This window comes from Suillus fuscotomentosus, assembly GCF_016647785.1.
Source record: "Suillus fuscotomentosus strain FC203 chromosome Unknown F5891scaffold_133, whole genome shotgun sequence".
Lineage (NCBI taxonomy): Eukaryota > Fungi > Basidiomycota > Agaricomycetes > Boletales > Suillaceae > Suillus > Suillus fuscotomentosus.
The window spans coordinates 89,992-116,538 of NW_024539645.1; the positions used below are offsets into that span (position 1 = coordinate 89,992).

Consider the following 26,547-nt stretch of genomic DNA (forward strand, 5'->3'; position numbering starts at 1 on the left):
CTTAGGTAAGTCGAGTGCTCTCCGGCGGGTGTCACGATGGGCATTGACGCACGTGCGGACTAGATCAAATGCACGCTGGTCCGTGGGAGTCCAATCCCAGCGCGTCGACCGTGCAGCCACCTTAGAAAGGTGCTGCATATGCACCCGGACACCTTCGCATCCGGCAGCAAGATACCCCACTGAGCCAATGAACTGCATGAGCAGTTCTTTGGAAGTGGGGGTCTTCCAGTGGAGGATTTTGTCGACCTTGTGAGGATCAAGACGGATTCCCCGTCATCTATGACGTGGCCAAGAATCGTAAGTTCAGTCTTAAAGAATTGTAGTTTGTGTTCACTCAGGAAGAAGTGGTTGTCGTGCAGGGTGTCAATAACCGTCTTAACGTGCCGGACGTGGTCCTCTGGTGAGTCCGAATAGATTACTATATCGTCTAAATAGACGTCCATGAATATTCCTAGGTGGGGACCGAAGATATGGTTCATCAGCGATTGGTAAGTCGCTCCAGCATTACAATCTCCTATTTGCATTACATGACTGATCATCGTCCCGTCAGGAGTCGCGAATAACAATTTAGGTACGTCGGAAGGTACAATACGAATCTGCTCATATGCGTCCCTTACCATCGAGAAGGGAGCGATAGGGGTGCGATGCGACATTGCGCAGTATAGTATCTATGTCCGGGAGAGGTGACGCGAGCTTCCGCGTGTTCGTGTTGTGTTGTCTGGTGTCGAGAACAGTACGTAAACGAAGTTCATCGTCCTTGGAAGTCTTCTTCATCATGATCATAGGCACGGCGTTAGTGCCGCTAAAGAACTCCCACCTGCCCGTTCGTATGTAATCGTCCCGTTTGGCCCTCCAGAGCGGCCTCAAAGCCTCAGGGCACTTAGACTGACGCCAGGAATAGACTTGGTCCTCGTTTATGAGAGGAATCACATGGTTAATCGCACGCAGTGGAGGTAAGGGCATCTCAACAGCCTCCTTACAGATGTCCTGAGTGTATTCACGAAGTTCTTTGGTATAGGTCTCAATCTGATCCAAGGACAGGCTTAATCCCTTAAGTTCAAGGACCTGGGTCTGCGACCCACAGATAGGCAAAGGCTCCAGGCTATGGATTTTGATCTCAGGAGGATTAAAACCCAGTAAGACTTGATGCTGGAACAAAAACGGCATCCCAAGGATGACGTCGTAAGATTTGAGGTTAGCGATGTCGAAGGTACGTGGACCCTTAATGTCTTGATATGCTAACTCAATGCAGGTAGTGGCTTTCACGGCGCTCCTGGATCCTGATATGGCGAGTTGCAAGGGGATTGGCTTATCAAGTAAGTCGTATTTTAGTTTAAGTTGATCAACTACAGTACTTGACACGAAGTCCGTCAGTGACCCGGAGTCCAGCAGTGCGCGACAAGGCTTCCCGTTCAAAAGGACGACCACGACTAGAGACCTAGGAAGGATTCTAGTGGAGTTCTTCGGGCGTGCCGATTGACGCTGCAGAGATTGGATGTCAGGTAAGTCGGTTTTCGTACGAGTAGCCATCCCACAGAAAAGCTCACCTCCAATGTCAGTCTCGTCCTCCTCACTGGACTCGCAGCTCAGTAGTCCAGGGAAGTCGTCCTCCTCACCATCACTGCTTTCACAGTCAGTGGTGACCCAAGAGGACTCGTTATCATCCTCATCGTCATTTGCGGGTGTTTCAGGCGCGGGAGAGGTCTGGCCGAACCAGGTAGGTTTGAAGGAAGATTTCGTCTTCACGAGATACTGATAGTTATGTAGCTTCATATCAGTCAGCCAAGACACTATGTCAAAGCCGGGATCCCTCAACTGTGAGTAATAGACGATATATTCGTCATAATTGTGCCTGTCTGACAGTAGGTATGTCTCAGGGCCACCCCAGTTAGTGAGGCAGAATTGGTCCGGTCCGAACGGATCATACAACGGATCAACGAGCTTGTCCGTGGGGAATGGTACTGCCAGTTTCAGCTTGGCTATAGCTTGGTGCGTGACCAGCAGGTGATCACTAATCCCAGATTCTACTAATGAGTTCACAGACTTAGGTATTTCTATGGCGAATCCATACAATCCTTGCGCGTTACCTTCATTGATAGCGGCTGATTGGATGTCTGCAGGGGTTACCCCAACAGCGTTGGATCTGAGTGTCCCAATTCTGGGTGTGTTGTGAGGAGGTAGGTGGTGTCTTTTGGGGCAGTCTTTTGCTAAGTGGCCCGTCTGTTCACATTCAAAACACTGATTTAGATCTCTCAATTTGCGTATAGTGTCAGCGCTTTTGCCAGTCCAGGGACTTCTGTGAGGCTCGCGAGGCCATTTCTCTGATCCAGGACGTCTATCACGCTGATGGCTTCTGGACTGAGATGGATTCACTGAGTTCGCAGAGAGTGAGTGGGTGCAGTGTCGCCTATCACGCCTATGGGGGTTATGGTCTGGCCTGATGCTGCTGTTGCCTTGGGCTGCCAGACCTGCAGCCAGAGTTGGTGTCAACGCTAAAAGCACGCTAGGGTCTTTGGCGTTCTCTAGGAATGCTCTCTCGGTACGTAGAGCTTTTCACTCGATCGTGTCCATACTAACGGTGTTAGGGTTGTAACCCTTATCTACTAACAAAGCCTTGATAAACGGCTTACAGTTCATCCAGAACTGGCGTACGAGCTCCCTCTCGTCAACATCACCTGTTGTATCGGCGATGTTTCGGAGGCGTCGTATGTAGTCCTGCACTCCTTGTTTCCCTTCCTGACGACATTCTAGGAACTTCTGACGTTGCATCATCCTGAAGTCCGTTGGGAAGGAATAATCGAACAATTGTTCAAAGAAATCGGTAAGCGTATATTTCTTTTTAAGATCAAGGACATCGCGCTCATAGAATCGATAGGCATTTCCCCCCAGATACTTGCCAATCATGCTAATAGTTTGCTTGGTGGAGAGTCTGGCTCTGTCCCGCCATTCCCTTACTTTGCGGACCCACTTCTTAAAAGTGGACGCGTTAGCTTCCCCATTGTAAGTAAACAGGGGTTCATGCTTTAAGAAGCCTTGCTGATATTTTAGCAGGTTCAAATTGGACCTATGCTTGCGACAGGCCTTTCGTTTGAGGCGTTTGGTGTCCTCAGAGTCGCTGCTGTGGTCTGATTCTGGCTCCATTTGCAGCAGCTTCGCGTTGAAGTCATCCGAGGATTCCTCCTCTGAGGCTGCACCAGTAATGAACTTGGGCGGTGTCCTCGATTTCCTCTTGTCTTTGCGCAGCTGCTTATCATGCGTAAGTGTCTTCAATCTTTTCTTGTCCTTGCTGGCGTGCCTCATTTCTTCGTCGGAGGATTCAGTGGATGACCGGTCGTCGTCAGAACCAGGTCCCAACGGCGAGTCTGACGAGTCAGGGTCACTGGGGTCACCACCAACTATAGCTTGTTTGACCAAGCTTTTGTCTGGGAGGAGGGAAGACGCCCTCCAGAACCTGGTGTTCTCTTTGACAGGTCTATCAGTAGGTTCTCTTATGCTTGGTGAGTCATTGTTTATCACCGTTGCGTGACGTCACTCATTCATGTTCGCAGCGTTCTCTAATGGGGGAACTGGCACTGAAGGTGCGCTGTCTGGGGGTGGACCTGGAAGAGGCGCGCGTTGTGCCTCTCGGATCAGCTTCTGCGCCATTTCTTCCCTGGTCTGTGCCTCGATGACCAGCCTCTCAAGCTCCTTGACACGGTCAAGTAAGTTGTCGACTTCCTCACACTTTTGCATGTAATCTTCTTTGGCAGATTTTCTAAAACCTTTAAGTGCGAAGTTTTGGATCCTAATGGATCCTGCTCGGTTATCGTCGTCCCATAGACGACAGAGGGATTCATCGGACTCGTTCTCCCCTGGCCGGTTGAGCTCTGCCATCTCCTCATCAAAGTCTGTCCAGTCACGCAGGTGATCCATCAGTGATCTGAGTTTAGGTTGGTTGCTTTCTTTACTTTTCTCAGAGCTATCTTTACTGATTTCGGGTTTACTTTCACTAGCCGTTGGACTGGGCTTTAGTATGGGGAACTCAGGTACGTCTCCTAGTTCGTCGTCATCGGTTACCTCTGACCAATCGAAGACTGCTTGCAGGCATGGTACATTATCACTATCGGGCGACATGAAGGTACGTAATCGCCCAATTATAGGGCCACCAGTAGGTATCTTGCTGACTGGTGCAACAGGACCTTCGTCACTATGTGTGGTACGGGTGGTGGCGGCTCCTGCGTTGACCAGCAACAGGGCTCTGCTCTGGGCGGGGCTGCTCGCAGCGTCCTTCGCCTGGGTGGACTCCGTGTCCACCTCATTCAGGTCGCGTGGACCAAACCTGGAGGGAAGCTCAGCCATTGGGCTGTCATTCCCATCGTCTCCAGAAACAGGGTTACTGTTTCGAGACCTCGTGCCGTCTTGCTCGTGGGCGTGGCCATCAACGCTCACGTTCCTCGAGGAACGTGGGGAGGCAATTTCTAGTGCACTAGTAGGCATTTCTTTTTCTTGATGATATCGTTGGGGTGGGGGAGAGTTTTTGTGTGTTAACAAGAGTCGAAGTTTTGGAGGGTGATCAAGCCTCTTAGACAACGACTATAGCGGTGTAGGGATTCATTTCTGGTTGGGCTTGTAGAGACTGTTTTTACCTTACCTTATGTTGGCACTTTTGTAGCTTACATAATCAAGCAATCTTTTCACCAGTTACCAGTATGAGTCAGAGTCCTCAGTAGTTTTTATGATATTTCCTCTCCTCTGAGCCTTGAGCCTGGTCCAGAAACCCTTTAGGGTCGAATAGCAGCTAGGTTCTGCAAGACCCAACACATTGTTCAGACTCACCATCTGAATTGTTGTACCTTCAGCGGAATAGATTTTAGATTTGAAGGCAGTTAAAAATATGTGGCATTCGATGAACGTTCACACGAGAAAGAGTCGATTGGTTTGAATCGTCTTAAGGTTCGAACAGGATAACTGTCCTAACTAAATGTTATTCAAGGGGGGGATGAGAATCAACTACCCTACAAGTAAAATACGCGATGGCTTATATACTGAAGGGTAAGAAAGTCAGGGACTAAAGAAGAATGAAACTAAATGAGTAACTAGAGAGAATGATAAAACCTAATATTTGGTTGCTACTGTCAACGTATCGTCGACGGCTTTTGACGAGTGTTACAGTCCCATATCTGCCCCATCGACTGATCGTACATGGGCAGCATATTTTCTGGGGTGTTGTGGTGACCGTATGTGCTTTCTTGCTGGTCCATGTTGGCATCAGTGTTTGCGATGTTGAGCACTCGTACTTAGTTGCACCCAGTCGGCATTTCGGCAGCTCTCTCTCATATCAAACTCCGTACTTGATACAGTATGCCGAGTGCGAAATAAAATGGCAAATAAAATGACTACTCAATAACGTGCCTATTTTATTTGTTGTCTGTCATCATGCTTACGAAATAAAATGGTTAAATAAAATTGTTATTGAGTAGGACTAACAACACCCAACGCAGGCAATAATGGCATTCAAAGTAAATTTCACAGAGCTCGCTAAGCTCGGTAAAGCTCAGTAAACGTCAGTTAAATCGGTCTGAAAAATGTTAACACAAGTACGGCTCCGTTCAGCATCGCGGTCGGACTTTGAAGAGAGACTTAGTGTTTGGGAAGGTGAAGAGGCGCAGATGCACAGATGGATTACTGTACTAAGTACAAAATAAGCTACATACGAACTATCATAGTGACCGTTTCAGAGAGGATCGTAAGCCTGCGAACATTCGTCTCTCATGACGAAATGCGAATTGTAAGACTGGACTGAGGGGCAGGTGGTACTAGTCGTGCGGATCGAGACTAAAAATGTAAGCTGAAAATGTGATGACAACGGTGAACACTTGTATCGCCAGGATCCATATATGAATGCACCTGAGTTGTGGCCTGCCCCGAGGGAGAGTAATTTGGAGGTAAGGGCAACGTAGCAGGGAACTACAAGGTGAGGGTCAAATCGACTGCGAAGGCAACAGAAAGAAGAAACATACGTCCAGCGGATCGCGAGGTTCGTGGTTCCGAATAGGACGGAGTGCATTTGTGCGGGAGGAGGAAGGGAGAAGTTTGCGAAGGTAGTGAATGAAAGTGGGTCGCTGTGGGTCTTTTGTGAGTTTTGGCGGGATGCGGACAGGAACCTCAAACGATCTGCCTTTGTTTGAAACGGGTGAGCTGCATGGAGAGGAATAGACGTGAGAGCTGCAGTCGGACACAACTGGATTCGAGAGCGGCATGTTAGTTTGAGGACGTTGACGATGGGCAGCACTATGAGATCCGTCCTCGACTCCCCTGGTGGACGGCAAAGGAACATGATGAGGGTGGTGTGAGAGATGTCAAACGGGCGCTAGAGTGTCGTCGTCGTTGATGGTGCCGGTGCTGCACCAGAGTGCTTGTTACCACAAAAGGAAAATTTAAACTCCGACCCCATATTTGGATTTCATTCACACGGAGTGGTAAGCTGATCAATAAGGATCAATAAGGATCAATAAGCATATTCATATTGGTGTCTCTTGAACCTCATCATGCCCCGTCTTTCCCTACGCAACCAGCTGCTTGATGAACTGGATGAGGCAGAATTAGCCTTAACCATTTCCAAGTACAAGCATGCACTTCGTACTATGACCCTATCCGACTTTTCCGACTCTGATTCTGATTCTGACTTGGATATGGTCCTCACTCCTCCATCTCCTCTTACCCCACAATTATCTGACTATTCAGACTCGGACTCGGACTCAGACTCAGATGATGAAAGCACCCATGTTGCTGCACATTACGACCGCCTTCATGACACTATCACTTCCCTTCGTGATGAGGTCTCAAGGGCACGTGTCCTTCAAAAGCCAGATGCACCTCCTATGCGGGCCCCTCAAATTCACCTCCTTCATGATTTTGGGACATCTCGCACTCATCTCTTCCGGAAGAAACTACGCGTCAATCCAGAGATCTTTGACAATATCCTTGATCACATCTCAGGTCACCCCATCTTCACTAATCAGTCCAATAACCCCCAGCTTCCAGTTGCTATTCAACTAGCCATTTTTCTCAACCGCGCTGGGCACTATGGCAATGCCATTTCCCCAGAAGATGTGGGTCAATGGGCAGGTGTTAGTGTGGGGTCAGTAATCAATTGCAGCAACCGTGTCATGATTGCCCTCCTTGATCGGCATGACACATTCATCCAATTTCCTACTCCTGACTCCGAAGATGCTGAGTGTGCTCGGCAATTTGTTGAGGCTAGGTCCTGCCCTGAGTGGAGAAATGGTATTTTTGCAATTGATGGTTCTGCCATTAATTTGTATGAAAAACCTGGTCTTTATGGTGAGGCATTTTATGACAGGAAGTCTAACTATTCCCTCAACTGTCAGGTATTTTTTTTTCTCTTATTCTAATGCTCAGAAATTAATAAAAAATTCAGGCAATCATTATGCCCCATAACCTCCTCATAGTTGATTATTCACTGGGTAACCCTGGCAGTACACATGATGCTTATGCCTTCAAATCCACTCGTGTTTATCAGGAGCATGACACTCTTCTTCCAGAGGACCATTGGATTTGGGCAGATAGTGCCTACCCACTTGAGAAGTGGTGCATTGCCCCTTTCAAGAAGCCATGTAATGGGAGGTTGACCAGGGACCAGAAATCCTTCAATATTAACCTCTCTCGGGTATTTCTAATTTTTTGCTGATTTTTTATTCATATAGGTCCGTGTTTGTGTTGAACATGCATTTGCAGCTTTAAAAGGACGATTCCAGTCTCTCAAGGAACTTAGGCACCCACTTCAGAACCAGAAGGATCTTCAGGTCACTCTGCATTGGGTTAGGTGTTGCCTAATCCTTCATAATATGATCATCCGCTTCGAGGAGATTCGCAAGAAATCTACACTTGTATGGGCTGTTCGAGAGGGGAACAATACTATACGCCATGAGGATGAAGGACCAGATGGTGATGAAGTAGTGGGTGATAGGTCTTATGAAGGCACTCCAGGTCAAGCTCACAGGGCAAGGCTGATGGATTTGTTGTTTGATAGCCCTCATTCACAAGCACACCATCAGGCAGATTGAGCAAACAAGCAGAGTAACATTGTGTATAGCTAAACAAATGTACTACTAAATTTTACAACTAGTGATCAACTTGTGGCCATATGTGAGAACACTACATGCAAACATAACAAGACATATAACATCCAAGACATGTAAGAGTATAACGACGCGAGAACATAACAACAACAACACGAGAACATAACAACAACAACACGAGAACATAACAACAACAACACGACAACACGACAACAACAACACGACAACACGACAACAACAACACGACAACACGACAACAACAACACGAGAATGTGATGATGATGACGACAACGACGCGAGAAGGTGATGACAACGACAACGACGCGAGAACATGATGATGATGATGGCGGCGCAAGAACGTGATGATGATGACAACACGAGAAGTCAGGTACAAGCAGGTTTGCCACCCTGGGCATTGAGCTGGGCCCACTGAATCCGGAGGCGTAGAACATCTGCTTCCGAGGCAAAAGCGGCGGCATCCGCTTCACGTAGGCGAATATCTACCTCTTTAGCCTCCTTCATGCGCCGATGGACTATGGCAGCATCTGCGCGCTCATCCATACGCTCCTCACACATCAGATGATGCTCCTTGTCCTGGCGACTAGCGTTGAGCTTCACCATAAGGCGCTCGTTCTTCAGCTGATATAAGGTTAGCTTGTCAGAGTGAATACTTTCCAGGTCGTCGTTGAGTGCATCCATTTGCTCGTGAATCTCCATCCAGAGACGTTTGGAGACTGAACTTGCTGGCGTCGTCGAGACAGATGTTTGCGCTGTTGGGGAGGACTGTTGCGATGACGGCTTGTGAGATGATGATGGCTTTCGAGAGTGCGACGACGAGCGCGACCCTGATGATGCCATAGAGCCCGATTTACTCTTTTCACACATCATCACCTGGCTAACATGCGACTTGAATGTAGCGCGATCATGCTGGACGGAAGTGCGGGGGGGCACCTGTTGCGTATGAGAGGTAGTAGTAGGGGAGGGGGGGGAAGGGGGCTCCTGGCGCTTCTTCCCAGCCCTGCGTCTTGGCGGGCTGTCCAGGCTGATAGTGTTGCTGTCGTCGTGAATAATTTCATCTGGGGAATCCATATTAAGATCCTCCATCTCACCCACAAGAGGGTTGTCATCGTAGATACCGTCAAAATTATAATCATCAGTAGGGGAATGAGCGACGGGAGAGTAAGTACTGTCGTGAGATGTAGCACCGGAGGGAAGCGGTGGGTAACGAAAAACAGGGGACCCGGCAGAACTGTTGGTGTGAGTGCTTGGGGGCGGTGGCACATAGTTCCATTGCGAAGGGCTACCACCACTGCCTCCAGGAGCAGGGGGAGTGTGACAAAAGGGGGAGGTAGGTAGTGCCGCAGCTGCGGCACCACCTGCATGAGCGTTTGGAGGAAGGTAGTCATAAGTGGGTTCAGTTGATGACCCAGCAACGCCGCCAGCTGGAGCATTCGGGAGAGGCGTGTTGCCAAGTTGCATGGGAGAGCCAGGATCAGTGCTGGAGGAAGCGGGGGGACGAAGAGAGCCACCCGAAGGACGGGTGAGAGAAAAGAGATCACTCGCGTGTTCAATGCCCGGCTTTGACAATGACGTTTTGGCGGAGAATGATGGATGGGAGCCCCAGATGGAGTAGAGCTGATTGTACCAGGGAAAGTCCTTCTCGTATTTACCTACAAATTTAATTAGAAGAATTCGTGTAGGGAGGAGAAGACTCACGATGCAAATTCACGCTTGTCTCTGAATCGATGGGCATGATGCCTGCACCTGTGGACTCAAATTCAGCATGAATGTCACGAAATTTAGTGCAGAGGCTGTGATCAGCGATCAGCATTGATGATTATAAAAATAGGGGGGGATCACTTACGCCACAATGTGATTATATACAGAGTCCCAAAATTTGTTGGGATTCGAGGCGTAGAGCACCGCATATTGAGGATCGTCGGAGAAAATAACCCTTGCAATGACAGTATGGATTTCATTTTTGTCTTTGCCTGAGGGGCGGCCCTCAGCTTCACGGTTGGCTGGATTCTTCTTTTCACTGGCGAACAGAATGCGGCAATCTGGTGGGTGTCCAACGAGGTAGTCAACCAGCCTATTGGTCCGCTGGGGAACTGCTTGCCAGCTGATAGAGATAGTAGGAGAAGTAGTAGCTCTATCTTTACCTCCTCTGCCGCGTTTTCCCTTTCCCCGTGCAGGAGGAGCTGGTGGTGGCTCCATAAATTTCAGCCCGGTCTTGCAACGTCGCGGGGAGATGATTTGAGACTGTATCTGTAGTCGCGCAGAGCGACGAAGTCGTGGTCGTAGGGCAGGCATGTCTTTTGGGACTCCGATCGATGCCGGCCCAAGCCGTAGTGTGACAAATCTTATTTTTGACCGAGTTTACCGAGCTTTACAGAGCTTAGCGAGCTCTGTGAAATTTACTTTGAACGCCATTAATGTTTTTAGATTTACATAAAACCTTGTTTTGAGTCCTGACTCTACCGTACCCCAGTGATGCATCAAGCTTTACTTATTCCCGAAGTCCTCCTGGAGATATTCGCTTATAATATGATACCATCTACTGAAACAACATCGACCCAGAAATTGCTTGCAGGGCTTGCAAGGACATGCAAAATCTTCCACGAGCCTGTGATGGATTTGCTGTGGACTGAAATCCATGGATTAGAACCACTGCTGGGCTGTGTAGCGAGGCTACATCCACTGATATATCATAATGGCACAAGGGTCAGTGCACGACCTCATTACGCTTTGTTCGTTTCTTTTCGGCTCACTGAGCGTCTACATAATAGTGGGACGACTCGGACGAGCCCTGGGCGAAAGGTGTTGAGCCATTATCTGCCCGTGAGGTCCATCAATTTCTGCGTCACTCCTCCCGTATACGCACATTGGACATACAATCTGATCATCCACACCTTCTATCTGTCATCCCCGCCGAGGCATGCGTATTTCCGAGGCTAAAGTCATTAAGTCTTTCCACCACATATTTGAACCTTTTTCTGCCTCACATGCTGCACCGGTGTCATCTATTGAGCATCGACAAGGGTCTGCAATCTTTTGTGACACGTTGCATTGCTCTGGAGCATTTATGCATCTACACTCCCATAAGCGATGATGATGGCAGTACAGCAGATGAACTGTCCCACCTATCCGATAGGATTCATTGGTGCACGCGACTTGTAACTCTTTCTTGTCCAATGCTCAACTGGTCGGCATGGAAGCACCTCTCCCACCTCCCTACCCTTCGCAAATTGGAAATTGATCAAGGGTGTAATGACCCTCCTTCGCTGCCAAAACAAGATATCGTGAATTTATCATTCCTTAACATCACAAGCCTTTCCTTTCGAGAGCTCTATGATGCTGGATACATTATCACAGTCTTGCGACACTCGCAATTTCCCTTGCTGAAAGAATTCAGGTTTGAAGCAAACTGTCTGTCTTCAGAAGAGGCCGAGCAACTCTTTCATGCTCTGTTCCACTGCAAAGCGTGTCAGACTCTAGAAGAAATCTCGATATGTTCTTATGACAATGTAGTCATGGAAAACGACGGGTTTGTGACACCAATTCCGCATTTCCTTTGCTTCACACAGCTCCGAACTCTGAAGCTTATGTTTAATAATTTCTACATCTACCTGGACAATGATATGCTCTTGCAAGCTATGTCTAGTTGGCCGCACATCCACACTCTGGAAATCGATGATGCTGCTCTTTTTTCCGAAGCCACCCTCCGTGGATTATTCACAGCGCTCGGTCTATGTCCACAATTGCATACACTACAAGTTCCAATCAATCTTGCAGCTATCGACATCGATCCTGATGCCGAGCCAATACAACATACCTCCCTACGATCATTGACTTTGGAGTTATCTGAGTTTCAAACAGCAGATGCTGAAACTATCGCTCGCATCATTTCCGCCTGGCTCCCTCGTGTCAACCAAGTTCAAGACGTAGATGGTTTCAGTTGGGGTGAGGTCAACAGGCATCTTAGATCTTTGAGAGTGGCTACCGCGCCGTATGTCGTGGGAGTCTCCTAGAATATTTGAGTTTGGAATACCTTCATGTCCGGGAATGTTGTTACATACCTTCGAGTTCTTTCATTCACTTGTTATCGTTGTCGTCGTCGTTGACCGTAGTTATAAACTGGTGTACTAGTACTTCTGCATAATCGCCAAGGACCCACTGGTTCACTGTCATTAGTACGATTTCCAACATCATTACAATGTTCCGGCTTGGAGTGGAGCTGAGGCGTCTCGCCTGTGAATATAGGCATGTTGCTTAAAAGGTTTGTCGGGGTAGTTTCAGGAGTTGGAATTGCACGAAATGGTTATATTATCACACAACATGACGCTTTCCCCAGCTGTATGGTGTATGCGTGTTTGAAGCACATCGGTGCACCCTCAGCCGAGAAAGTGGTGAGGACTTGATAATGTCGGAAAAATATTGTCTGAGCACAAGATACCTGAAATCCCCCCATCATGCTGACCAGGACTGGCTAGGCAAGCCGCCATGGTAGGGCCTGACAATGCCTGATGCATGATGTTCTCAATGGACTTATGATCGGCATACTGTCGGTAGCACAAGAACTTGGTTTTTCTATAAAGGACAAATGGTTATTGCTTAGTAATCAAGCCATCTCTTGGTGCTCCCAACGTGCATGTCTTCCGTTCCAAACGGTGCAGACATCTCTGCTGGTACTCACCCGGATCTGTCGCTCGGTTCATTCGTATCAGGTCCCAGTACACCCGGCAGACCACTCCGTGTCCCGTCAATTTCATCACCTGCTCCTAGCAACGGTGATGGCCCAGACACACCCCTTCCACGCGCACGACGTCCAAGACAAAGCGCACCAGGAGGAAAAGGCGCTGCTTTATCTTTAAGAGACCAAGAAAAGGTAAAATAAACACCGCCGCCCACAGGCTCTATGTAAACTAACCTACACAACAGCACATCGACTCTCTCAAAAAAGAAAACTTTAACATCAAACTACGCGTTCATTTCCTCGAAGAGCGTCTTGCGCAGCTTGCACCCGACCAGATAGATGCTGCTCTCAAACAGAACATTAACCTCAAGATCGAGGTCCAGCAACGCGGTCTTGAGATCAAGAAACTCAAGAAACTCGTCTTGGAGCTTGAACGTGAGTTGGAGCGTCTTCAGCGTGGCTCGACGCGCGACCATGATCTGGAATCGCGGCTGCACGAGCGCGAACGCGACTTGGAGACACAGCTACATGAGCGGGAACGCGATCTTGAGATGCAGCTTCAAGAGCGCGAGCATGAGATCAGGGAGTTGAGGAAGACCCAGGTCATCATTGAGCGCAGTGGGGACGACTCCATAGATCCCAGTTATGCACGGAAAGTCGAGGATCTGCGTGCTGAGAATGAAGAACTTCGTCATGAGCTCGAGCAGCGCGATCAACTTCTCATTGCACGCGAGGAGGAGAACGAGGCACTTGCTGACCATGCTGATCGGTTACAACTGGAGGTCGAGGATTTGCAGCGACGGAGAGAAGCGGAAAGCATTGAAAGGAGCGAGAGTCGGGCTCAAATAATTGAGGAGAGAGAGGAACGTGAGGCTGTGGAGGACGATCTCAACTCAATCCGAGATAAACTTGCTGCCGCCACTATCGAGCTACAACAGAAGGAGGACGAATTGGAGCTCAAGAACAAAGAGATAGATGATTTAATCCAGGAACATGATCGCGTCGTTGATGTTGTCGAGGAGGAGTGGAGGGGTGAAGTCGAAGAGGCCAGGAGTCAGGTTGAAGAACTCAGAGATGTTTGTTTCGTTGTCCTATTTGTCTTCTGTCTCTCACTATCGCATAGGTCCTCGCAGAACGCGAAAACGAAGCAAGAGAACTCCGCCTCAATATCACAGAGCTCGAAGCCAATACCAACGACCTCCATGCCAAGTTCGAAGCCACACTCGCACATCTCGAACAAGAAGCAGAGGAGAAAGATGCCGAGCTCCGCGCTGCGAACGAGGAGATCGAGCAACTCGGAAAGCAAGTATACGCACTCGAGGAAGATGCAGATCGCATGGCCGAGGATCACGAACGTCAGAGAGAGGATGACGCAGTCGAGCGCGAAACACTAGAAGCACTCGCGTCTGCGCTCAAAGATGTACGTTCATTTTCGTCTCTCACTCGAATTTCAAAAGCTCACTATGCAACAGAAAGTCTCAGGACTGAAATCCCAACTCCAAGACCTCCAAGAACTCTACGACCAATCTCTTCAAGACATGCACGCACACCGAGCCCGTCAGGAAGAACTAGCGGGGCACATCGAAGACCTAGTAACCCAAGTGAAAAGCGAACAGGAAGCTCGAGAGAGTCTTGAGCGCGAGTTCGACGATGTCGAGAAGACGCACGAGTCTGAGCTCCGACGCGAACGCCGTGCACTCGAAGACAAAGACTCCGCACTGCGCAACACCCTCGATGATCTCTCACGCACGCAGACCCTCCTCTCACAACGCCAAGGCGACCTCGAAGCCGTCCAAAACGCACTTCGGGATATGGAACAACGGTCCAAGGAGCTCGGGGAGACCCATACGACCGCGCGGTTCTCGTTGCAGCTAGAAGTCGACAGGCTAAAACGTGATGTCGACCGTTTAGAGGACGAACTATCTCGTACGAGGAAAGATGTCGGCGACCGAGAGGGTACGACTCGTGATCGTGAAGATCTGATTCATAAACTGCGGCTCGAAGTACAACAGCTCACCACACAACTCAACACCCAAACTCAAGCACGTCTCAGTCTCTCAGAGAAGCTTGACAGCGCGCAAAGCAGTCTCAAGACCGCTGAGGCAGAGTCGTTTGGGTATAGGACGAGAGTGAATGAGCTGGAGACGCGGTTGTCTAAGGACCAGCGGACGTTATTGAGTGCTGAGAATCAGTATCGTGATCAGCTTACGGAGCGAAATACATTGCTGCTTACGATATATCAATACATGGATAAGATCCTCGGGGTGGATAAGACTCCCGTAAGTTCTTCCGTCACTCTCTAACACGCGTCACTCACTCACAAAAACATGTTATTTCGCAGAAGAAAGGCAATCAAGCAGAAACGAAGCCCTTCACTAATTTCAGCGTCTTCCACGACAACCTCATCACACGGCTCAAAGCTCTATCCCAGATCCAACTTGACTTCGAAAAGCGCGTCAAAGATGCAGAAGGGAAATTCACTGACAAGCTTGCTGAGATGCGGAGGCAGCTTGATGTGCGGTGGAAACAGATTGATAAGTTTGAGTCGAGCGTAAAGGCGTATGGTGAGGCAAAGTCTACATGGAGACGGAAGTTCACTGCAAAGGAAGGGGAGATTGAGGGGTTGAAGGTGGGTGTTTTTATGAGTGTTTTTGATTTTACGTTGATTTTGATTAATACTCTTACTCTCATCTGCAAAGGCCACCAACGCAGAATTAACCTCGCAACTAGTGACATCCCGACGACCAACCCAAGGCGACTCCCAAGAAACAAAGACGCTCCTTTCCCGCGCAGTAAATGCTGAGAAACGCCTAGTGGTAGTTCAAAACCAGCTCCTCCTAAGCGAAGAGAAGATTTCGAACATAAACCAAAAGACGACTACGGCTGATCAGAAATGGGAGGCGAGGGTGAAGGAGTACGAGACAAGGCTGAAAGCGGGGGAGGAGAAGTATAAAAGGGAGAGGCAAGGGGCGAAGGAGAGGGTGTTGGAGTTGGAAAATCAGATGAGGTTTGTGTTTTTTCCTCCCCTACCTTTCCTCTTTTCCTCCTTGCATGTCCAAGGTCTTGTGCTGACGATTTGGCACGGCAGGAGTCTAGAACGCCAGAACGAACTCGCTCAAAAACGGAGTGCGCAACTGGACAATGTGGCAGAGGCAAATAAAGGTCCCTCGCGGCCACGGTGATGATACCCTCCTTGCTGTTTGCCGTGTCTACGATGTTCACCCTTATGGGTGTTTTATAGCGAAGGTGTGCTCTTGCTTTCGTTCGGTTCTTGACGTCGCAATTTTGTATTAATTAGTAACATACATCTCATGTATTTTTCTTTCCTTTTTTTGCTCTGGGACAATGATCGTTGACTCGCATAGTTTAAAAGTGTGCATGATGACGGTGAATTGCTGCTGGATCACCATTAATCACGTAGTTGTCTGCGAACTTCGTGACATACTCAGGATACTCAACGAGCGTATTGATCGGGAAATTCCGTAGGGGAAGTAGAGCTTATTTTGGTCACTTACTAGCGATCAATCGGACCTTGCACGATCGAGGTACGTTGTTGATATTAATATCTTCCGCGCTATCCACGAGACTTCAAGCACACGATTCACGATGGCTTCAGACTCAGAAGAAAGCCCTATGCTGGAGCCCACCGCGCATGAATCTATCGATGACAGATTCGTGCCACATCAAAAGAGGTGGATTCTGTTTCACGTGTCCTTTGTGGGTTTGTTGGCTAGTGAGTACTGGCAGTTAAGGTCACGGTATACTGTCGACGTGATACTTACGAACATTGGTTAGTGTTCGTCCAAGTGACGTTCGTGCCTTCCATCCCTCAGATAGCTAAAGATCTCAACGTAACGGATGCTGTCGTCAGGTGTGTGTGATATGCACATATGATATGCAGCAGCGATCAACCTGTTTTCCCAGCTTGGCTTTCAGCCTATCGATCTTTGCTAATGCCATTGGAGAGTTGATTTGGTCTACTTATTCGTCTTTCTGTACGTGCATCCACTGCGGCCCCTTGTCTTTGTACTCGTGGTAGTTTTCGAGTTCAACCCCAGTCTTTCAGATGGTCGCCGACCGATATATCTCTGGGGAATGCCGTTTCTATGTGTTGGGAGCTGTGGTGTCGCCCTGTCCGCTTCGTTGCAGAGTCTGTTATTTTGGCGATTCGTCCAGATGTTTGGATGCTCTGGGGCGTTGTCGTTGGGGGCTGGGGTAATTGGTGACATCTATAAATTGGAGGAGAGAGGAACTGCTATCGGGGCATTCGTTAGTGTGAGGGATCGTTTATGATTGAATGGTTCCTCTAGTTTGGTACTGACACTACTATCTCAGGTCACAATCATCGGGTACGCTGTTGCCCCGTTTGTTGGAGGTAAACGCATTCTGCATGTTTGTGGCCGCTGGCTCTAGCAAATTTAAACAGGTGCGGCAACACAGTATTGGTCCTGGCGCAATTTGCATTATTCCATTGGCGCATGGGGATTACTCGAGATGCTTTTCATATACCTCTCGTTTCCTGAGACGACTCATCCCGGCACATTGGGCATCGATAAACTGCCATCCAGAAGATCGATGCATATCGCATGGATTAATCCTCTGAGCAGTCTTTGGTTGCTTCGCAGTCCGAACCTGTTCGCGGTTGTGAGTGCATTTACCATGCGCTAGTACAAAGTCTTCATTTTATGTGAGATATAGATGCTCGTGTCAACTATAATAACCAATACTAACTATAGTGGGTTGTTACTTGTTACCAATCGTGCAGTGCAATCTCACAAAAAGTGTAGTTCTCCTCGTACCGCTAGCGTATACTATTGTAAGCTGGCAATTGTCTTCCATCTCGCATCCTGATCGCAGTGTAGGGCGTCCGGTATGGAATCACGAACGAGGCCATCATCGGCGCGTTTTTCCTCCCAAACGGACTGGGAAGCTTCAGTATGTGCAGAGCATTGTGATCGCAATGCACCAACACAATCTTTGACAGCCGGAGCTCTGATCGCTGGCCGCCTATCAGACACTGTAGTAAGAAGATGGCGGGAGAAGCGCGGAGGAGCGTGGTGTCCCGAAGACCGCTTAAGAGCAGCGTGGATCGGAGGGTTTATCGTTCCATTGTCTATCGGGGCGTCAGGGCTGATTACGACGTATATTGGGGGCCCAATCGGCCTTGGGCTGAATATATTATGCCTCTATGCGAATGGAGTGGGGGTAAGCCCTGCCAGCTAGAACTTCATTCCGTGCATAAAGCAATTCATTGATTTCATAGGTCGACTTAGTGTTGAATCCTATCAACACTTATAATGTGGACGTAATGCATTCTCGAAGCGCAGAGGCCACAGCTGCTTGCATGTTAGTCTCCATGATATTGCGTGACCATCAAACCTGAACACGTTCATTTACCTATCAGGGCGAGTCGGTCGCTCATTATGTCTGCTGCCACTGCTGTTATTGTTCCATCGATCGAGCGCATGGGTGTTGCGTGGACGGACATCATCGCGGCTGTCTTTGCAGTCATTGGACAATGGTAAGGGTCTTTTTGACTGTAAAATTGGTGATGCTGATATTGCACTGCTTCAAATTTTCTGTCGTAGGATCCTTTCCTTGACAATTCGCTATGGCGATCGCATGAGGGCGAGCATAGATGTTGGTTTCTCGACACTGGAGAATAACTGACGGATTCATCTTCGTTTATCTGAAGGGAAGCATTGTATCAATATATGTAGCAGAATATACTCGTCACCATTGCCAATAGGCTGGTCTTTCGTAACGACTCAGAGCCACCTGGAGTAAAGTTGACTAAGAAACAAGTTGGCAACTACTCGGCGCTCAATTACACCTGCAACTTCGTAGTGACAGGTATATGTAACAGCTTGCGGCAAATCATGAACTAAAATCCTACGATGCTCCATATTAATCACTGGTCAGTGATTCCGAGAGGTGAGGTGATATGCGGTCGATTCCTCTGTTGTGGCGCGAGTCGGATTGATACCGTGATCTGTGCTAATAGTTTCTGTATGCTCGTTGGATACTGTGGGCGCGTACAGAGTTAGCACCCTTTGAGACCAATAATATCATACCATCTCGAACACAGAACGAAGGCGCTGGTAGATATAGAACACCTTGCACTCTCTGAAGGACTCGTAACTCGTTGGGAAGAATGTATTTCAAAGAGTAGGTCTGGAGAATCCAATTGTATTTATCTACATTAGCCACGGCAACTCGCACCAAGCGACAAGCTGACGACATGGATCTATGTAGCAGGTCAGTCTCGCAACCAGGATGAGTCAAGGTCTGTGTCGGGTGCATACTAGAATAAACATTGCTGAGACTTTCGGATAAGTCGCGGTAAATCGAACCATAAATTGATAACCTATCGTCCACCATAACAAGTCATGTAATTCGCGATACATTGTAATAGAGACATACGGATCTGATTTTGGACGCGCACAACGTGCACTTGCAAATTAATTTACAATCAACTCACGCATGCAGTCCGTCCTCTCTCAACACCAAGGCAACTCGAAGGTGTCCAAAACGCGCATTGGGTGGGAATAATGGTCCAAATAACTCGGGAAGACGCATGGTACACAAGACAGTACAATTTTTCTTGCTGCTAGAGGTCGGGGACGAGATGCCGATGGTCTTGAGGATGAACTTTCACGTGAGTGCGAAGATGTCGGCTGAGAAGTATGACTCACGTATCATGATCGTGAAGATCTGATTTATAAACTGCTGCTGAAGTACAACCACTCACCGTTTAACACCTAGACTTAAGCGAACCTAGGTCTCTCAGAGAGACCGCAGAAAAATCTCGAGACCGGTGATGTGGACTCGTTGCTCAGGCCTCAGGATAGGGTTACCCACGCAGCCCTCCATAGTCAATGTTATGTCAAACTGCCGGCGATTTTACGACCGACCTACTTATCTAAGGGGATTCCCACAAAACTAAAACCATTCTCTCTGAGAAATTCTTGATACCAGTGGTTCAAGGACGACTACGACTGGTCAGGAATGGGAGGTGAGATTGAAGGTCGAAGAGAAGTCTAAGAAGGAGAGACAGGGCGCGAAGGAGAGGGTGTTGGAGTTGGAGAGCTAGAAAACTTTTGCTTCCCCCTCCCCATTTGTCTCTCTCTCTTTGCATATCGAGGTCTTGTGCTGATGATGTTTTACGGTTAGAGTACGTCTAGCCTAATGCCAGAATGGTACTCGCTTGAACACGTGCATTGATTAGTAATCGATTAGTAACTTGCAACTTACATCTATATTGGTTACAGTCTTGACAGGTCTTGACTCGTGATGCATTGATGTATCTTGTCGGCAGGTAGGCAACTCATCCTTCTCAGGGAGTCAGCTCATGATTCACAATGGCTTCAGAAGAATGTCCTTTGCTGGTGCCCGCCGCCCATGAAGCTATCTATAACAGATTCGCGCCACATCAAAAGAGGTGGATTCTGTTTCATGTGTCCTTTGTGGGTTTGTTGGCTAGTGAGTACTGCGAGTTTAAGCGTCTGTTGACCCAGAGGCGTGATACTGATGAACATTGGTCAGTGTTCGTCCAAGTGACGTTCGTGCCTTCGATCCCTCGGATAGCTAAAGACCTCGACTTAACGGATGCTGTCGTCAGGTGTGTGTTGTATGCTCATCCGACGTGCAGTGATCGAGCTATTTCCCAGCTTGGCTTTTAGCATATCGATCTTTGCTAATGCTATTGGGGCGTTGATTTGGTCTGCTTATTCGTCTTTCTGTGCGTACATCCACGGCGTGTTTTGTACTCTTGGTAGCTTTTGAGTTCTAACAACAGTCCTACAGACGGATGCCGAGCAATATACCTGTGGGGAATGCCGTTTTTATGCGTTGGGAGTTGTGGAGTTGCGCTGTCGGCTTCGTTGCAGAGTCTGTTATTCTGGAGATTCGTGCAGATGTTTGGATGCGCTGGGGCGTTGTCGTTAGGTTTTGGCGTAATTGGTCACATTTATGAATTGGAGGAGAGGGGGACTGCTATCGGGACATTCTTTAGTGTGAGGGATCATGGTGATTGAATGTTTTTTTTTGGTTTGGTACTGACACTGCTCTCTCAGATTACACTTATCGGGGACTCTGTTGCCCCGTTTCTTGGAGGTAAATGCATTCTGCATCTTTATAGCCGCTGACTCTAGCAACACATTTGAACAGGTGCGGCGACACAGTATTGGTCATGGCGTAATTTGCATTATTCCATTGCTGCATGGGGATCACTCGAGATGCTGTTCATATACCTTTCGTTTCCTGAGACGAGCCATCCCGGCACATTGGGCATCGATAAACTGTCCTCCAGGGGATCGATCCATATCGCATGGATCAATCCTCTCAGTAGTCTTTGGCTGCTTCGCAGTCCGAACGTATCTGCGGTTGTGAGTGCATATACCATGCGCTAGTACAGATTTCTAATGTTGTGTGAGATGTAGATGCTTGTGTCGACTTTAATAACCAACACCAACTATGGTGGGTTGTTACTTGTTACCAATCGTGCAGTGCAATCTCACAAAAAGTGTAGTTCTCCTTGTACCGCTAGCGTATACTATTGTAAGCTGGCAATTGTCTTCCATCTCGCATCCTGATCGCAGTGTAGGGCGTCCGGTATGGAATCACGAACGAGGCCATCATCGGCGCGTTTTTCCTCCCAAACGGACTGGGAAGCTTTGGTATGTGTAGAGCATTGTACTCGCAGTGCGCCAACATAATCTTTATCAGTCGGAGCTTTGATCGCTGGCCGCCTATCAGACACTGTAGTAAGAAGATGGCGGGAGAAGCGCGGAGGAGTGTGGTGTCCCGAAGACCGCTTGAGAGCAGCGTGGATCGGAGGGCTCATTGTCCCATTGTCTGTTGGGGCGTCAGGGCTGATCACAACGTATATTGGAGGCCCGATCGGCCTCGCGCTGAATATATTATGCCTTTATGCGAATGGAGTGGGGGTAAGTCCTACTAGCTAGAACCTTCATTCCGTGCGTACAGCAATTCATTGATTTCATAGGTCGACTTAGTGTTGAATCCCGTTACCGCTTATAATGTGGACGTAATGCATTCTCGAAGCGCAGAGGCCACAGCTGCTTGCATGTTAGTCTCCGTGATATTATGTGACTATCTAACCTAAACACGTTCATTCACCTGTCAGGGCGAGTCGGTCACTCATTACGTCTGCTGCCACTGCTCTTATTATTCCATCGATCGAGCGCATGGGTGTTGCGTGGACGGACATCATCGCAGCTGTCCTTGCGGTCATTGGACAATGGTAAGAATCTTCTTGACTGCAGGACTGGTGATGCTGACATTGCACCCCTTCAAATTTCTGTCATAGCATCGTTTCCTTCACAATTCGTTATGGCGATCGCATGAGGGCAAGCGTAGATGTTGGTTTCTCGACCATGGAGAATAACTGACGGATTCATCTCGAGGGACGCAATGTATCAATATATGTAGCAGAGCATACTCGTCACCATTCCCAATAGGCTGGTCTTTCATAACGGCTCAGAGCCACCCTGGGTGAAGCTGATGCTTCTATGCTAAGCTCCAGATTAATCACTCCTGAGTAAATCCGAGAGGTGACATGCAGTCGATTCCTCCGTTGTGACCTGAGTCGGGCTGATACTGTTGTCTGTGCTAATAGTTGCCGTGTGCTCGTTGGTTGTTGTGGGCATCTACAAATTCAGGCGATTTGGCTGAAAGCAGACGTCGCCCGCCACTCATCAGACACTGAATGTTCGAGCCATTCTGTATTTCAGTCCCATGAGAAACATGGTCCCAGGCGGAATGTGTGCCTTGAACCTTCAGATCGAGATGTCCACGTAGAACAGTCAGCAAAGCCTGTACCTCGGCGAGGGACTCTTTATTGGTATGTCATAGACCATTGTGGTCCCTCTTCTCCCACGTCAGTGAGGAAAACTTGTTATGCCTAGTAGAATCTACGTGAAGGGAGGGTGCCAAAACTTGCCAAAACTCCAGACTCGCATTGGCCTGAGATCTGATAAATGATAGTTTGCATTCCGTACAGCAACAAGACGGATGTCCTCGTATCACTAATCAATGACAGGTTTGAGCGCCTGCTAGTCAGGAACAAGTTGAAAACAGCTCGCATCGCTACTACTGTGCCAATGGAAACATTGCAGAGACACTGACAACGAGTCGTCAGGCCCTTGAATCCAGGGTCGTGGCCACAGCCTACCGATCGAACCATCTTACCAAGCACTAATGCAATTACTCCTCAGCGTTCAGCACCAACTTCCAAGTATCGTGCCTATTATTTGATATGAAAAAGACCCGAATCCAGATCCGAGTGTCAATCTGCCGTTCTGCTGCGGCCATTGCTATCAAGAGACACAAACCTTCCGGTCATAACCAGCAAAAATGACCCTTGTAAAGCGGTTTTGCCCCCTACCAACGCCGTGCTTGCTTCGAGATATCGAGTTCCAGGACCCTGGAAGAGGGTCTTTTCTTGTGATGTGAAGTACCTTCCATTCTATCCTTCCACTCTCTAATCTTCACCTTCCCTCTCATAAAGACATTTACAGTGTCTCTTGCACAGGTATTCATGCATCCCTAAGGCTAGTACTTCAAGTCTCTCCCGAGTCTTTCCGGTCATGCATACTTAAGTTCTCATTGGACCCCTCGAGCTGGGGATCTTCTCACTTGCTATTAATAGGCTCGACCAATTAAAGAAAATTAAACTCGATCAAGATCGATTCTGTATCTATTTGTTCTTGGTTTGTCAGCTTTTTTGTCGTCGTTGAACTACATAAAGACTTTCGGATAAGTCACGGTAAATCGAACTATAAGTTGATAGCCGAATCTAACGCAATCCAGCATGCTGGCGATTTTACGACCAACCTACTTATGAAAGGGAATTCCCACGAAACCAAAACCAGAACCAGATGTACTCCTTCGAATACGTGTACATTGGTAATTTGAAAGAGGTATTACATGTATACCGGCTCTAGATAGCGGTTACAGTATTGACTCGTGATGTATCATGTCAGCAGGTAGGCAACTCATCCTTCTCAGGGAGTCAGCTCACGATTCACGATGGCTTCAGAAGAAAGTCCTTTGCTCAGGCTGGTGCCCGCTGCCCATGAAGCTATTTATAACAGATTCGCGCCACATCAAAAGAGGTGGATTCTGTTTCACGTGTCTTTCGTGGGTTTATTGGCTAGTGAGTACTGGGCGCTAAAGCATCTGTTGACCCAGAAGCGTGATACTGATGAACATTTGTCAGTGTTCGTCCAAGTGACGTTCGTGCCTTCGATCCCTCAGATAGCTAAAGATCTCGACTTGACGGATGCCGTCGTCAGGTGTGTGTTGTACACTCATCCGATGTGTAGTGATTGAGCTATTTTCCAGCTTGGCTTTTAGCTTATCGATCTTGGCTGATGCTACCGGAGCGTTGGTTTGGTCTGCTTATTCGTCTTTCTGTGCGTGCATCCATGGCGTGTATTGTACTTGTGTTAGCTTTTGATTTCTAACCACATTCCTACAGACGGGTCCCGAGCAATATACCTGTGGGGAATGCCGTTTCTATGTGTTGGGAGTTGTGGTGTCGCCCTGTCGGCTTCATTACAGAGTCTGTTATTCTGGCGATTTGTGCAGGCGTTTGGATGCGCTGGCGCATTGTCGTTGGGGACTGGCGTGATTGGTCACATTTATAAATTGGAGGAGAGGGGGACTGCTATCGGGGTGTTCTTTAGTGTGAGGGATCATGATGACTGAATGTTTTTTTTCCGGTTTGGTGCTGACACTGCTATCTCAGATTACACTTATTGCTACGGTGTTGCCCATTTCTTGGAGGTAAATGCACTTTGGATATTTGTGACCGCTGACTCTAGTGACGCATTCGAACAGGTGCGGCGACACATCATTGGTCTTGGCGCAATTTGCATTATTCCATCGGTGCATGGGGATTACTCGAGATGCTTTTCATATACCTTTCGTTTCCTGAGACGAGCCATCCTGGCACATTGGGCATCGATAAACTGCCCTCCAGGAGATCAATCCACATCACATGGATTAATCCTCTGAGCAGTCTTTGGTTACTTCGCAGTCCGAACCTATTCGTAGTTGTGAGTGCATTTACCATACGCTAGTGAAAACTCTTAATTTCGTGTGAGATGTAGATGCTTGCGTCAGCTCTAATGGTCAACACAGTCTATGGTGTGTCGTTACTCGTCACTGACTGTGCAGTACATTCTCACATAAAACAATGCAGTTCTTGTCGTACCGATGGCGTATACTATTGTAAGCTAACAATCGTCTTCCATCTCGCATCCTGATCGCGGTGTAGGGCATCCGGTATGGAATCACGAACGAGGCACCATCGGCGCGTTTTTCCTCCCAAACGGACTGGGAAGCTTCAGTAGGTGTAGAGCATTGTACTCGCAGTGCACCAACACAATCTTTAACAGCCGGAACTTTGATTGCTGGCCGCCTATCAGACACTGTAGTAAGAAGATGGCGGGAGAAGCGCAGAGGAACGTGGTGTCCCGAAGACCGTTTGAGAGCAACGTGGATCGGAGGGTTGTTCATTGTCCCGTTTGTCTATCGGGCATCGGGGCTGATCACGACGTATATTGGGGGCCCGATCGGCCTTGCGCTGAATATATTATGCCTTTATGCGAATGGAGTGGGGGTATGTCTTACTAGCTAGATCCCTCACCCGTGCATAAAGCAATTCACCGATTTTATAGGTCGACTCAGTGTTAATCCTATTAGCTCTATAATGTGGACGTAGTACATTCTCGAAGCGCAGAGGCCACAGCTGCTTGCATGTTAGTCTCCATGATATTGTGACTATCTAACCTGAACACGTTCATTTACCTATCAGGGCGAGCCGGTTGCTCATTCTATCTGCTTCCATTGCTTATCCTTCCATCGATCGAGCGCATAGGTGTTGCGTGGACGAACATCATCGCGGCTGTCCTTGCGGTCATTGGACAAGGGTGAGGGTCTTTTGACTGCAAGACTGATTACTAACACAGCACCGCCTCAAATCTTCTTTAGGATCATTTTCTTGACAATTCGTTATGGTGATCGCATGAGGGCCAGCATAGATGTTGGTTTCTCGACCATGGAGAACAACTGACGGATTCATCTTCGTTTATCTTAAGGGAGGCATTATGTATTATAATCAATCTATGTGGAACAATATACTCGTCACGATTGCCAATGGGCTGGTCCTTCATAACGGCTCAGAGCCACCTTGAGTGAAGTTGACTAGAAAACAAGTTGAACTGTGGATGCTCAATTACACCTGCAACTTTCGTGCTGACAGATGTATGTAACGGCTTGCGAAAAATGATGAGCTGAAATTATATGATTTTCCAGATTAATCACTCACGAGTGAATCCGAGAGGTGAGGTGACATATTGATATTATTCTACCCCGAAGCGAGGAACGAGCGTAGGGTTAAAATTAGGACTTTGCGACAGCGGCAGTGCAGCACGCGGCCTCTCTTGTCTCCGCACCACGCAGTGCTCACGCCACGCTCAAACCGGCCTGCTGCTTCACCCACTACTCCCTTATCCTCGCAGCCTACATTGCCACTGGTACCTGAACGTAGTCAACTTTAACTACATACTAGTACTACATCCCTCTTCCTGGGGCCCGGGTGGCTGGTACCTAGACCTGCTGAGTCTGAGGCTGCGAGGATGCCCACCTGCCCTCGCAGCTCACCCGGCTCTCTCTCGCACAGGTTGGGGCCGCCATAGGGGCCGGGTTGCCCCTTCGGGGCTTCCACCCGACAAACTAAGC

The 26,547-nt window shown here is 48.3% G+C and overlaps 6 protein-coding genes across 6 annotated transcripts; 5 read left to right on the plus strand and 1 right to left on the minus strand.

The window, feature by feature from the left end:
* Positions 1 to 8,465: 8,465 nt before the first annotated feature.
* Positions 8,466 to 10,394, minus strand: F5891DRAFT_1197855 (uncharacterized protein; the record flags this gene model as incomplete). Its single annotated transcript, XM_041368546.1, has 3 exons — positions 8,466 to 9,751; positions 9,798 to 9,892; positions 9,946 to 10,394. 3 exons carry the CDS (start codon positions 10,392 to 10,394, stop codon positions 8,466 to 8,468), a joined length of 1,830 nt encoding a protein of 609 aa, XP_041217965.1.
* Positions 10,395 to 10,574: 180 nt separating this feature from the next.
* Positions 10,575 to 12,112, plus strand: F5891DRAFT_1176863 (uncharacterized protein; the record flags this gene model as incomplete). Its single annotated transcript, XM_041365776.1, has 2 exons — positions 10,575 to 10,805; positions 10,871 to 12,112. 2 exons carry the CDS (start codon positions 10,575 to 10,577, stop codon positions 12,110 to 12,112), a joined length of 1,473 nt encoding a protein of 490 aa, XP_041217966.1.
* Positions 12,113 to 12,713: 601 nt separating this feature from the next.
* F5891DRAFT_107100 (uncharacterized protein) lies at positions 12,714 to 16,153 on the plus strand. The gene is made up of 6 exons (XM_041363291.1): positions 12,714 to 12,969; positions 13,023 to 13,853; positions 13,901 to 14,197; positions 14,250 to 15,056; positions 15,119 to 15,406; positions 15,477 to 16,153. The coding sequence occupies exons 1-6, from the start codon at positions 12,733 to 12,735 to the stop codon at positions 15,957 to 15,959; spliced, it is 2,943 nt and encodes a 980-aa protein (XP_041217967.1). The 5' UTR covers positions 12,714 to 12,732; the 3' UTR covers positions 15,960 to 16,153.
* Positions 16,154 to 16,383: 230 nt separating this feature from the next.
* On the plus strand, positions 16,384 to 18,541 carry F5891DRAFT_1212580 (major facilitator superfamily domain-containing protein; the record flags this gene model as incomplete). Its single annotated transcript, XM_041369227.1, has 13 exons — positions 16,384 to 16,510; positions 16,573 to 16,648; positions 16,702 to 16,772; positions 16,817 to 17,052; positions 17,113 to 17,152; positions 17,204 to 17,421; positions 17,476 to 17,512; positions 17,565 to 17,593; positions 17,640 to 17,712; positions 17,762 to 17,982; positions 18,041 to 18,123; positions 18,182 to 18,298; positions 18,366 to 18,541. 13 exons carry the CDS (start codon positions 16,384 to 16,386, stop codon positions 18,445 to 18,447), a joined length of 1,410 nt encoding a protein of 469 aa, XP_041217968.1. The 3' UTR covers positions 18,448 to 18,541.
* A 1,597-nt stretch (positions 18,542 to 20,138) lies between these two features.
* Positions 20,139 to 22,217, plus strand: F5891DRAFT_1212582 (major facilitator superfamily domain-containing protein; the record flags this gene model as incomplete). Its single annotated transcript, XM_041369228.1, has 13 exons — positions 20,139 to 20,259; positions 20,323 to 20,400; positions 20,429 to 20,518; positions 20,584 to 20,792; positions 20,853 to 20,892; positions 20,947 to 21,164; positions 21,219 to 21,255; positions 21,308 to 21,336; positions 21,383 to 21,455; positions 21,505 to 21,725; positions 21,785 to 21,867; positions 21,926 to 22,042; positions 22,109 to 22,217. The coding sequence occupies 13 exons, from the start codon at positions 20,139 to 20,141 to the stop codon at positions 22,188 to 22,190; spliced, it is 1,398 nt and encodes a 465-aa protein (XP_041217969.1). The 3' UTR covers positions 22,191 to 22,217.
* Positions 22,218 to 23,829: 1,612 nt separating this feature from the next.
* F5891DRAFT_1212585 (major facilitator superfamily domain-containing protein) lies at positions 23,830 to 25,879 on the plus strand (the record flags this gene model as incomplete). Its single annotated transcript, XM_041369229.1, has 11 exons — positions 23,830 to 23,956; positions 24,020 to 24,095; positions 24,157 to 24,215; positions 24,281 to 24,487; positions 24,643 to 24,860; positions 24,915 to 24,951; positions 25,007 to 25,035; positions 25,082 to 25,426; positions 25,529 to 25,565; positions 25,622 to 25,736; positions 25,798 to 25,879. 11 exons carry the CDS (start codon positions 23,830 to 23,832, stop codon positions 25,877 to 25,879), a joined length of 1,332 nt encoding a protein of 443 aa, XP_041217970.1.
* Between the last annotated feature and the right edge of the window lie 668 nt (positions 25,880 to 26,547).

Excerpts from the sequence above, each read along its gene's own strand:
- F5891DRAFT_107100 (XM_041363291.1), top strand. The coding sequence starts at position 12,733 with ATGTCTTCCGTTCCAAACGGTGCAGACATCTCTGCTGGTACTCACCCG. Across the intron at positions 14,198-14,249 it reads TCGCGTCTGCGCTCAAAGAT|AAAGTCTCAGGACTGAAATC; the intron begins GTACGTTCATTT and ends ACTATGCAACAG. Across the intron at positions 15,057-15,118 it reads TCGGGGTGGATAAGACTCCC|AAGAAAGGCAATCAAGCAGA; the intron begins GTAAGTTCTTCC and ends GTTATTTCGCAG.